We start from the raw sequence: 12136 nt of genomic DNA on the forward strand, positions 1-12136 counted from the left end.
GTAGTCTTGATCCTGAAAAAGATCCTCTTCGTCTAAAGGATGATGACGACGAAGATGTGCTAGGGGCAGAAGTGCCTTACTTGAGTACAATAGGCGCATTATTATACTTTGCTCAATGCACAAGACCGGACATCTCATATGTTGTGAACTTGTTAGCTAGATATAGCTTTGCGTCAACGCGACGTCATTGGATTGGTGTAAAAGATATTTTTCGGTACTTGAGATGTATGATTGATATGGGCTTGTTCTATCCCTACAGAGAGATGATGGATTCGGACCCATCACACACCAGGAACGCCGCCAACACTGGCCTGCGTCCACTATCCCCATCCCAAAACGACATGTGTTTTGGAAGGTTTTGTTGATATTGGGTATCTCTCTGACCCATACAAAGGTCATTCTCAAATTGGTTAAGTGTTCACCATGGGTAAAGACCGTGATATCTTGGAAGTCTACAGAACAGACCCTAGTCGCTATATCTTTGAACCATGCAAAGATTATTGCTCTTCACAAAGTAGTTCGTGAATGTTTATGGATTAGATCCATAGTTACGCATGTTCGAAAAATTGTGGTTTGAAGTCTACCACAGATGAGCCTACGAGCATTTAGGATAATGCTGCTTGTTTTGAACAAATGAAGTGAGGCTACATCAAAAGCGACAACACCAAGGATAATCAGCAACAACAAACTCTCCTCAAGATCAAAGTGAACTAGGTTCAATTTGAGGACAGTGCGGCAGACTTGCTCACTAAGTCATTGCCTAAATTCCACTTTCGAGAAACATGTTGGTAGCATCGTTTGCGGAAGTTATCCGAACTCTCATGACCGTTGTCATCAGGGGGAGATGTCTAATGTATGGTCTCGAAACGTGAAAGGTGTGTTGTGCTCTTTTTCCCCTTCGACCGAGGTTATTTTTGTCCCACTGGGTTTTTGTTACTCGGCAAGATTTTTAATGAGGCAACGAGAGGAGCACCACGTTTGGGCGACACAAGAGGGAGTGTTCAAGTAAATCCAGAATATGTGTCTGGCTCAAACTCTAGGTTACTTGACCTAGTTGTAATAGAGTTTAGAATTAGAGATATTCTCGGAGATATTCATAGATATCCAATTAATTGTACGATTATCTTTCCTTGTACAACTCTGATTTTATGTCTTGTAATCCTCTATATAAAGAGGCCCTATTATCAATGAAAGCACGACTCAATTCTTTCCCAATTTCAGTTTTCCTTAAACAAAATGTTATTTTTGGTACTGAATTTGACGATTAAATCTGACACTTGATAAACAGTGAAGTGCAATATGCATGAAGAGAAGTCCCCTATATATGAAATTATGAATGGTCGAAATTGGGTCTATATAACTCTAAACTCAGGAAATATTGTAGGAAGCTAGACACCTACTTATATTTGAAAACAGTTTTAATTACCAGCTGCAAATTTACACTATCAAAATTGCATCATTTCCTTTTACACCTGGGGGCATGGGGTTCATAATTTCCTGTCCACACAGGAAAACAAAAGTTCTTTACAATAATGCAACAAAATTGAGCAAAAGAATAGACTGATTGATTCATAAGGAAAAAAAAAGTAGACGGGGTAGGGCTGAAGTATTCAAAGAGTACTAGTTGAGTGTATTCCAAAAACACGAGTACTTTTCATGATCTAATTCTAGAAATATTACACCAGAAAAGTTACAAGAAGAAGTCTCTGCATTCACCCAATTCCAAAAGCATCTGAACACCAAGCCTGTCTTTGCTCGTAGAGAACATTTGCTTTTGGACACTAGCAACTTACCAGTCGCTTTTTACAGCTATTGTTTACGGGCCACAGCAACATAGTTTTCACGTAGTCACAAACCCTTAATTTGTTAATGCAAAATGTCTTGTCTGATAGACCTTTGCTCTTTAGCGTGGGGGATTACTAGCTCAACATGAAAAAGGACTTATATGTTGTCATTCTGGAAATGAGAATATAAAAACAGAAAGCTGACAAACTATATATCCCCAAAATCTAACACTGTCATACTGTGATGCATGTTATTAAGAGTGAATGATTGAGTCTAAAATCTGCCTGCCCCAGTCACAACTGGAGCTATAACCTATCAGGTTCTTCCCAAAATCCTTGAGGTTAAGAAATTTTTGTACGCGACTGTATAAATCTTTCCGTAAAATCCCAAATGTCAATTTCAGCCAATGTTCGAACGCGTTATCGATCGTGGGATTCAGGGCTTGTGTAAGCATATATTCCCTTGTAACGATGATTAATGTTTATGTAACAGTAGATTGACATTGGTGTTGTGTACGCTGAAAGTTGGGAGCAAGCAATAAAATTTCTAGACGGCTTAAAATATGGTTTAGCTTATGGTGGAACCGTGGAACTAATCCAACGTCCAATTGTGTTTATAAGTCTATTAGAATTTAGAAGGATATTATGCTAATTACATGTTGGTTTTAGTGACAGATGCTCACTTTCTCTGGGTTTGTTTATAAGAGAGACAGAGTACATAGTACTCATCACTCAGCTGTAGTTACTACTGTCTCGCTTCACAAGCAAAGAGCTTTACTGTAAACTGTAGAGTACATAGTTTTCATCACTATGCTCTGGTTACCATTGTTTCATGGATTGCAAGTTCTTCACAAGAAAAGACTTCTCTATAAGGTTTGCAAGACACGTACTGAGATATAATGGTTTATAACTTCAATGAAACTCATCAAAATGTCAAATTGGATTCTCAACAAGTTGATGGGATTATTTTTTCCCACCAAATAGGAAAGAGTAGCTGCCAAAATGCTCCTCCAGTCTTGGTCCAAGTTGATAAATTGATATGCATTCAAACTATTGAAACAGACATGAAAGAACCATTGCACCATCAAACAAACTTTAGTTTATATGATTATTGAGCATACATAAGCATTGATGTCACTGGGAAAGGGTTTATATATAATTGAACATCAAGTATATAATTATTCCACAACATATAAAAAACTGTCGTCTGATTAAAGAAAGAAAAAATTCTCAACCAATTCTAGAAGAAAAGCCCACAGATAAATGATGAGGTGACCATCAAATGAAGATGACAGAGACAAAATGTACAGGAAAGAACTCAGGGATTGCCTGTGCAAAGAATGATTGACTACTTAGTTTTTAGTGGAAAAAGCCTACAATTACCTTAAAAAAAGGGCAGAGGATCAGTAGTTTAGCAAGGAATATTTTACACGCAATACAATCTTTCCCTTGTCCACTCCAAGCTTAGCTCCTGTGACTAACCAATGTCCAGGAATATCTTGCGGCCCCTTTGACATTTCTGTCAAGTCTACTAACTTTGCTAGTTTGTCCTTTTTGTCATCAGAGTTTCTGCTATTTGAATGTGATGAAGAAGAACCATCAGGCCTCTGTGCAGAAGAAGGGGCGGCGGGACTGTGATCCCACACAGACCGTCGGATTGTGCAGCCTGGTACTTTTGAAAAGAGGAGTTTGAGGTGCAAAACATTTTTGGCACCAAAATCCCAAACACCAAGCTGAGCACCTGTGACAATGTTAACACCAGAGAGGTCACCAATAGAAGTCTCTACGTGCTCTATTGGTGCAGTGCTTACGTGGGAGAAGTTCTTCCACTTGATCGGCTCAAACCAACGACTGTCTTGCTCCTCTGGACCTTGCCACCTAGGTGCACCTATGGCCATATGGGCATCCCAATGGGGTTGAAGAATCTTGGGAAGGGACACTAGATGCTGCAAATGTATAGCAAGTCGGTTCTGCTTGTTGCCTTCTAGGTTAAGCCTGAGCCCTGTGACAGGCTTACGGCCTACTGTTACCTGCAGAATTACAAAGTTTTCAACACAGGTAGAGTGACATCACCATTGGACAAAGAGAGATATAGTGAAGGTGAGACACTGTCAGGTAAGGAATACTAGAAATAGCAGAATCTTAAATGAAATGTTGAAGGAATGAGACAGCCCTGTGCAATAATTTGATAGGAATAGTTATTAAAGGACTAACAAGAACCAAGAAAAATACCTGATCCGGACTGATATAAAGCTTGGGACCCATCAAGCTGAATTGAAGGGATGAACAGACAGGTTCTTTCCTTTGCAGATTATTTTGCTCTGGGGCCCAAACCTGAGCAATTTGAAAGTCCAAGAAATACTGCAGATCTTCAATTGGAGGCTTGTCTGGTGAAAATAATTACAAACATAAATGTTAAAAACAGTGAAAATGGAGATACATGGTTGTAGAAAGACCATGAGAAATACTATTCCTAAAACCCATGAAAACGGGATTTCAGAGACAATTCGTTTTCTTTCTGGCTTATCACTTACTCGAAAACAACAGCAAGTTAGGAGGGAACAAAAGATAAAAACTCATTACCCAACAACAAAAAGAAAGAAGGAAATACAAATCAAGACCATTAATTTACAATGTGATACTTTGTGCTAAGGATTAGCCCGGTCTATGATAAGGATAAATCTCACAGAAATATTGTGGCTTTCTTCATTCCGAAGATTCTGTAGGTGCCATGGGGCTACAAAGTCTAACATGCAGGAACACTTTGGCTCAACTTCACAAGAAAAATTCCAAATAACTAGTATTTAGTGAGCATATAAGACGAGGTTTAAAAGGCACAAAAGTGTTTTTCAAATCTGTCAAAGTCTTTTTAATTAGCAATCTTCTGCCCCACTGCATATCACTGCTCCTGGCTAGTGCTATGACCAAAAATTACAAAGGCATTGACTTCACTCCCCTAGCCCCTTTTTTCTTTCAATGCAAGCCAAATATTATAATGTACCAAGCAAATTATCTTCATCAAAATATGACCCCTGAATAATTTTTGGAATAAATTGTGCTAAAATGATACAGTGTTTTTTCTTTTAATAAAAAATGGCAATTAGGATCTAAATGAGGTCTTGGAGGTTTTTTTTCCCTAGTTGGTAGAATTAGGTAACAACGTACTATTTACTTGGGGGATCATGTAATAATTCAAATAAAAATTGACACTGAAATAAAGCCCATTGAATTAAAAATCACATTTGCATTAAAAAAAAAAGTGAACTAGAGATTTTTTTTGTTTGGGGGGGGGGGGGGAGGGTAATAAAAAGGAAATCTAAGATTGAGGCTTACACTCTAGATATAACTCAATTGCACGGCTCAAGTGCTTTATTCCAGGCACTCCTTCAAGAAGAGAAACAATAGGTGTAAACGTCATATTGACCACATCTGGTGCTAGTTGTACTGTCTCCGCCCACTTGGAATGACTCTGCTCAAGATCATCACCTCCCCTTCTCCTGAAGATGACCGTAACATCCTGAAGAAAGAAAGAAGATGTAAATGGTAAGAACAATGAACAGTGACTTCAACCGGGAGAAGCGACATTTTCTTCAACTGGAACTTGAGAGATTTTCTCAAGTTCCATGAGACTTGAAAGTCAGTGGAAGCTAGAAGATCAAATCTCCATAGTAAGACCACACACACACAAAGGAAATGCATATGACACAAACCTTGTCCTTGTATTTTAAGGGGCCAGCACTTGACTGGGCTTTTGAGTCCAGAAACCTATCATCACCAATGTCTTTCACATAATTCTGAATGTCTGATAATGATAAAGGAGATGACTGGTGCTGCCTGATATAGACCACATCTCTCCCACCTATTGTCGCAGATGTGACTATATGTGTACCAAAGTTCTCAATGAAACTGAATATGATCAAGAAAATATGTCAGCCGGAGAATAAATATATAAATAGAACAAGACAAAAACGAAACAAATAGTGTGTCAAACTGGTTCTTTCCAGACTGAATTCATTTAAGTTCTATTCAGAGAAACACTCGGTACTTATTTGTATACAGATATTGCAGTTTGGAGCATTTTAATCTTTTCAATATGAACTAATGGGACACCATTTCCAAAATATTTCATTAAAATATATAACTGCAGAACTACCCAGCATAAGGAATTTCACAGAATGCATACCACTAAGCTTCTAGTTAGTATTAAGTCATGTTTCAATAATGGTTCCTAGTATCCTTTTAAGTACATATATCTGCACAAAGGACAGACAATTTAAGATCAAGTACCTCGCTATTTTTATGAACATATGTTAATCAACTAATTTGTCATCATCAAGCTCTTCAAGTGTTTATTATCACCTATTGATCAAAATAAGAATGAAAAAAATATATGAAATGGAGAAGTTGTTACACCAAGTGATCACTGAACAGGCACTGCCAAATCACATTGTCCATTAAATCTGATTATGTATTTATCCTTTATATAAGTGTTTTACGGAGAGGATTAGAATCTGTTAAAAAAATGGACAGATATCTGTCAGGTATAAAGTACAATGAATCTACCATATATTCATATGCAGTTGCTTACCTTGCCAAGGCTGCAGGATCCCAAGAGTAAGGAACAGCACGCTTGATTTCATCACGCAAAACCAAATTTTCTGTTTCTAAGTTGACTTTGTATAGGGGAATAAAGTATCCAACCATAGCAAGGGATTTGGTTGCTGCTGCATCAACTTGCCAAGAACCGGTGAAATTAAACATGGCATTGAAGCTTCCCAGGGGAATTCGGGTTGATATACCTGATTTCTTATTAAAGTATTCCGCCATCTGCAATTTCAAAGGAAAGCATTTGAAGTCAGAAGCCTGGAAGAGAAAAAGATTCAATCTTTTATAACTCTTAGACGATGCAATGGAATTCAACCACATGAAGTGCTGACATACACTTACAAGCAATTAAATCACACAAACACAACTGTATGAATTCGACAACATATATAGGCTAAACTACGAGAAGTACCATCGGTAAAGATCCTACAAACCCAAACAGAGCACAAAAAACATAAATTGCAAACCAATCCATTCGACCACGGAGCCCCAGCAAAGGAAGATTGTACTTCACTATCAAATTAGAAAACTTGAAAACAAACAAAGATGATAACTTTTAGTACAGAATGTGTCATCCAAAGTTGAACCAAGAAATCTTAAATCCTAGCAGACCCAATACTGAACCAAAGTTTCAGAAATGACATAAGCAGCCAGAAGAATCCTGGTAAAGTCCAATAAACCTCCAAGTTTATGGAATTCAAATAAACCCACCACAGAAACCAATGAAATATAATCAGCATAATCACAATTTGGATGATAAGCCAATGCCAAGACCAAAAATCCAAGCAAAGCAACAAGCCCACTTCACCATCAAAGAAAACAACTTCTAAAACAAACCAAGATACAATCACAGAACACTAATTGAGCACCAGACCAATCCAAAGTTCCAAACTTTATAGAATAAAAAAAAAAAAAAGCCATAACCCATGAACCAAAATTGGATCAGCAATGACCTCATGGAAGCTACAGACAGGGACTCTCTCAATGGTTCTCTTCCCGGGTGAGCAGTCAATATCTGCAGGCACATTTGGCACCACAACCCCATCAGAAAAAGCAAGATCTTTAGCCCCACTCTCATCCAGATTCACAAGCCTTGACCCAGGTGCTCCTTTGCAATACAGAAGCCTAATATCCGAAGTCACATCAAAGCCTCGACCCAGAGCTTGGATTGAGTTGGACAGAGTGGTCGTCAAAGCTTCTGAGCTCGAGCTTCTTGTTGCCATAGGAAGCAAGGGTCTCTGTCTTTATGTCCCAGAGAGAAAGAAGAAGAAGAAGAAGAATAGCTGAACAAGAAGAAATGCTCAAACTCTCTTTTAAGTATTTAGGGGGTGTTTTTGTTTTGGTTTTTTATGGTGGCTTTGGTTTTGAAGACTCTATTTTTTAAGTGATTCTTGTTCTTTGTTCTAAAAGGTTGCTTTTGACTGTAAGAATGGCTATAAACGCGTTTAATGTGCTTATATGTGGCTCAATTGCAGTGGGCACTCCATTTCTTGCTTCATGCACTCCATGTGTATATATGTATGAAATTGACTGAGATGAAGAGATTCACAGTTGACTGTCCTCTTTTTAAGGATGAAGTCAAAGCTCTATCAGAAAGCCAAAGCAAGCCAAGAGGGGGCATATAGGCATACATTGTATGTGTTAGTTTTAAGTTCAAAATGAGCCTTGATTAGAAGAAGTACTAATTTCATTTCATGCATGGTTTTGATTTTTCGACAATGAACGAGTCATGATCTTGCCCCCATCAACCCTTTTGGTGAGATTCAACAAACAGATTGACTTTTGTCCCTTTTGTTTAGAAATTATAGAAAATTACCAAGTATATCATCCAACAAGCTCATCAAGATGGACTACTTACTAGTTTTTTGGATGTCCACCAAGAGCAAACCTTACAATTCTCCAATCCTCATCATTCTCTCAATCTCTCTCCATTTATTTTAGCTCAAGATTTTGCCATTGATGGTTGTGGCCATCCTTTTGTGGTCACTTGAATCAAATTGTTAGAAGGACCGCCAAAAGCTAAATTAAATCAAGTTGTTATGCTAATTTTTTTTTTTTAAATTTTTTTTTCTTTTCAATACGTGTATTTATTATGACGAGTGTCTAAACTCTGATAATATTGTGCCGTTGACCAATATAGTGTTAGAGGAGTTTTAAATACACACCCCTATTTTCTTAATACACACCCCATACTCAATACACCACATATTTAATTTTTCATTCTAATATTAGACTAAATACACAACCCAAATGACCTAAAATACCCTTAATCTCTAAAACCATGAAATATCCTATTATTTGACTGTATTAAGATTATTATTTAATATGAGTATTATATATTAGTATATTGAGATTTCATAATTTTCTTTTACATATTTTCTTCTCTTTTTTGCTGGAAATACTCATATTAAATCTCAATATAATTATAATGTTTGCATATGAGAATCCTGGGATTTAATTAGAATGTTTGCATATGAGTATCAAACATAGAAGAAAATACTAATATAAGATTATTATTTAAAAATATAAGATTTTGAACATTTGCAAGTCCTTCAAAATTTAAACTTTCAATATTGTCTGCAAAATTTACACTTTCATGCACTACATATTCAGTATGTTTATGCAAGATGAAAACTAAAAACTGATAGGAAAAAAAAAAAAACCAAATGCTTTGCTTTCTTACTCTACTCACTCTCACAACTTACTGGCTACCACCTCCAAAACGACAGTGGATCTCAATGAGATAGCTCTTGAGATCACGTTGAATTGTATTCAATACAAGATGAAGAATACATATCTCAACTGAAGATTGTTGAACGAGGTCTTCAAATTCATGTCCATAGTCGAAATTAAGGTGATGAAGTGCGGAGAAGAAAGATGTATATTTAGAAAAAGAGATATAGAAATGCGCGATTCAATTTTTTTTTCTTCTAATACATAGATGTCTATTTTGGTAATTTAATTTACTTATAAAATCTAATTTGAAATATAAAATATTAGGGATGTGTATTAAGTAGCTAGGGGTGTGTATTTAAAATTTCTCATAGTGTTATCCTGAAAAGAAAAGAAAAATAGCTTGCCCTAATATATATATATTAAAAATCAATTTTTTTTTGAAAATATTCTTTTTTGTTTCAATATGTTTATTTATTATGACGAATGTAAAGTGATAATATTGTGACCTTAACAGATATAGTGTTATCATGAAAAGGAGAGAAAAATAATTTGCCCTATAAGATCAAGGGACACATAATTTTTTACACTCCTTATGAGCCCTTTGATTTTAAAATATTAAACGGTTTAGATTAAGTATGAGAATGACATGACATTATATTTATTCCCTAACATAAATAAATAAAAGTGGATTAAACTATTTTTTATAAAGAGTATAATACAAAAATAAATAATACTGGAATTAGAAGAATGGAATTAAAAGAATAGAAGGATACTGTACGTAGGGCTGGATTCGGCTCAAAACCGAGCATAATTTGAGCCTACCGCTACCGAACCGAAGTTGCTCGGTAAGCCAAATTCGCAACCGTTACCGAACCGTCAAAGGCTCAAACCGAAAGATCGGTATACCAAATTTTCGGTTGGTTTATTTCGGTATTGGGCTTCTACCGAATGGAATTGAGCCTTCAAGAACATAGTGAAGAACTCTGCAAAGCTTCTGCCAATCTGCCCCAAATCTTGAAGAACCAGGGTTTCAAAATTTGGGGTTCTTCACAAATCTTTAGAATAGATGCAATTGAGCCTTCGATTACTGTTTTGGATTCTCAGGTGGAAATAAATAGACGATATCTTCACAAGTTTAGAACATGCAGAGCTTCTATCTATCAGCAAAAAACAAGAAGAAGACTACAACAAGAAGATCTTCACAGGTTGAGACTCAGCAGCGCAATACCAAAGAATAAAAGTAGCTATTAAGCCTAGAAAGAAGAAGAAGAGAAAGCCCAGGCTAAGCTAAAAAGAGGAAGAAAATTTTCTGGAAGAAAAGAGAGAGAACAGAACAGAGAGGAAAGAGAAAAGACGAAGAGGAGAGTGGGAGGAAGTTAAGTGAGAAAAGTCAACTAGGGGTTGTAGACTTGTGGTCCTTGTGGGCCTCTTTTATGTTGGAGATATAATAAATACAGTTTTTGTACATCATGTACTGAAAGGGGCTCGTGATCGAGTGGTTGAGAGCACAGTCTCTTTACAAGGGGTCAGTGGTTCGAATCAGCCCACTTGCATTTTATCTATTTTCGGAATTATTTGGTATGTTGGAGTTGAAGATGTAATAAATATAATATATGCACATATATTACTGATGACAGCTCGTGCTCCAGTGGTTGGGAGCGGAGCTTTCCTGCAAGAGGTTAGGGTTTCGAACCTTGCCTCTTGCTATATTTTGGGATTTATTCGGTAATGCACATACATACGGTCGGTACGGTATACCGACGGTATGCAGATACTCGTACCGTAGCCGAGCCGAAGGCAGCCATACTGTACGGCTCAGCAGAGCCGAAAGTCGGTAGGCCGAGTTTTCGGCCCAAATCGGTTCGGGCCGGTTCGAAATGCGGTTGGTTCGGTTGCTTCGGCCCAAAATGCCAGCCCTAACTGTACGATTAAAGAAACAGAGCACCAAGAACCCCAAAAGAAAAGAAAAAAACCATTGTTGTTCTTTTACCCATGGTAAGTAGGATTATAATATCTCCTTCAATTGAGATAACTGTGTTTCTCTTATTGAATTAGTCCTCAGATATTTGTTCTCTAATATTCAAATGTACCTGATATTCATTGAATATGATAGAATAAAATCACAAGATATGCAATTTTGTTGATGCTTCCCATAATCTGATAAAGTAATCTGGGGTTCACATCCAAAACCAATTGGCAATGGATGGAGTGACCCAAATCCTTATAAACTCATAGACAATGTAATAACCTAGTTTTTTTTAATCAAACAATTTGGTGGCAAACACCGGTTCCGTGATTTAAGGTTAGTGGACAATTGCATAATTTGAAGGCTGGTGCTTTAACATGATTATGCATGAGTGGAAGAACGAATCAATTAATCTAAGAAACGAATTTTCTCTCTCACGGCCGAACCAAACCCAAAACAGAGCAAGTTTCACTAGCCAATCTCTTCCACCTCAGGCCACCTCACGACGTCGGACCACCTCCCTTAGCTTCACCTTGACCTTGCGCAGCTGCCAGTGCCAGCCTTGCACCGTAAGACGGCCAGCAGCGGCAGCGGAGGAGTCGGTTCCTGTTTGAACTCGTTTTGGTTCAATCTCAATATCTTGAGCTACAGGCTACCATTTCTCTTGATTCTTGTCTCATTGGATTCGCCTCAACCTTCTTATCAAAACCCAAGAAGGGCCGGACTCGAGTTGATCTTTTTCACGTTCGTCGGAGCTCAACCTTTCAAGATTGAAAATTTAACTATTGATTCGGATATTTCGAGTTACAGGCCACTATTCTTTATGATTCTTGGCTTGATGAACTCGGCTTGAAGTTCAGAACAATTCTCCAGAAGGTATCGAAGCGATTTGTTGAAGTTTTTATGTGGATCGGAGCTCCTGCCGGATTCTGGAATTTTTCCGACCACCGAAGCTTTCGATCGATATATCTCGAGCTCCAGACCATATTTTTCTGTGATTCTTGAACTAGTGCGTTCGCCTTGAGTTTCTTAACAACTCTCCAGAAGGGATCGAATCCTGAAATTGAATTTTTGACGTCGAAATCGAGCCTTGCCGGATTCTGCA

The 12136-nt window shown here is 37.5% G+C and overlaps 1 protein-coding gene across 1 annotated transcript; it reads right to left on the bottom strand.

Moving 5' to 3' along the window:
- Positions 1 to 2918: 2918 nt before the first annotated feature.
- On the bottom strand, positions 2919 to 7798 carry LOC133729374 (MACPF domain-containing protein CAD1). Its single transcript, XM_062156888.1, has 6 exons — positions 7343 to 7798; positions 6373 to 6611; positions 5495 to 5690; positions 5118 to 5301; positions 4017 to 4171; positions 2919 to 3814 (listed from the first exon to the last, which is right to left on the bottom strand). The coding sequence occupies exons 1-6, from the start codon at positions 7610 to 7612 to the stop codon at positions 3188 to 3190; spliced, it is 1671 nt and encodes a 556-aa protein (XP_062012872.1). The 5' UTR covers positions 7613 to 7798; the 3' UTR covers positions 2919 to 3187.
- Between the last annotated feature and the right edge of the window lie 4338 nt (positions 7799 to 12136).

The sequence above is a fragment of the Rosa rugosa genome, chromosome 2, assembly GCF_958449725.1.
Source record: "Rosa rugosa chromosome 2, drRosRugo1.1, whole genome shotgun sequence".
NCBI classification, from domain to species: domain Eukaryota; kingdom Viridiplantae; phylum Streptophyta; class Magnoliopsida; order Rosales; family Rosaceae; genus Rosa; species Rosa rugosa.

What these genes read in the sequence shown, in the direction of transcription:
- LOC133729374 (XM_062156888.1), bottom strand. Translation starts at nt 7,612, where the DNA reads ATGGCAACAAGAAGCTCGAGCTCAGAAGCTTTGACGACCACTCTGTCC. An exon ending in AATTGAGTTATATCTAGAGT is followed by an intron (nt 4,172 to 5,117) that starts GTAAGCCTCAAT and finishes TATTTTCACCAG; the next exon opens with ACAAGCCTCCAATTGAAGAT. An exon ending in TTTATATCAGTCCGGATCAG is followed by an intron (nt 3,815 to 4,016) that starts GTATTTTTCTTG and finishes GTAATTCTGCAG; the next exon opens with GTAACAGTAGGCCGTAAGCC.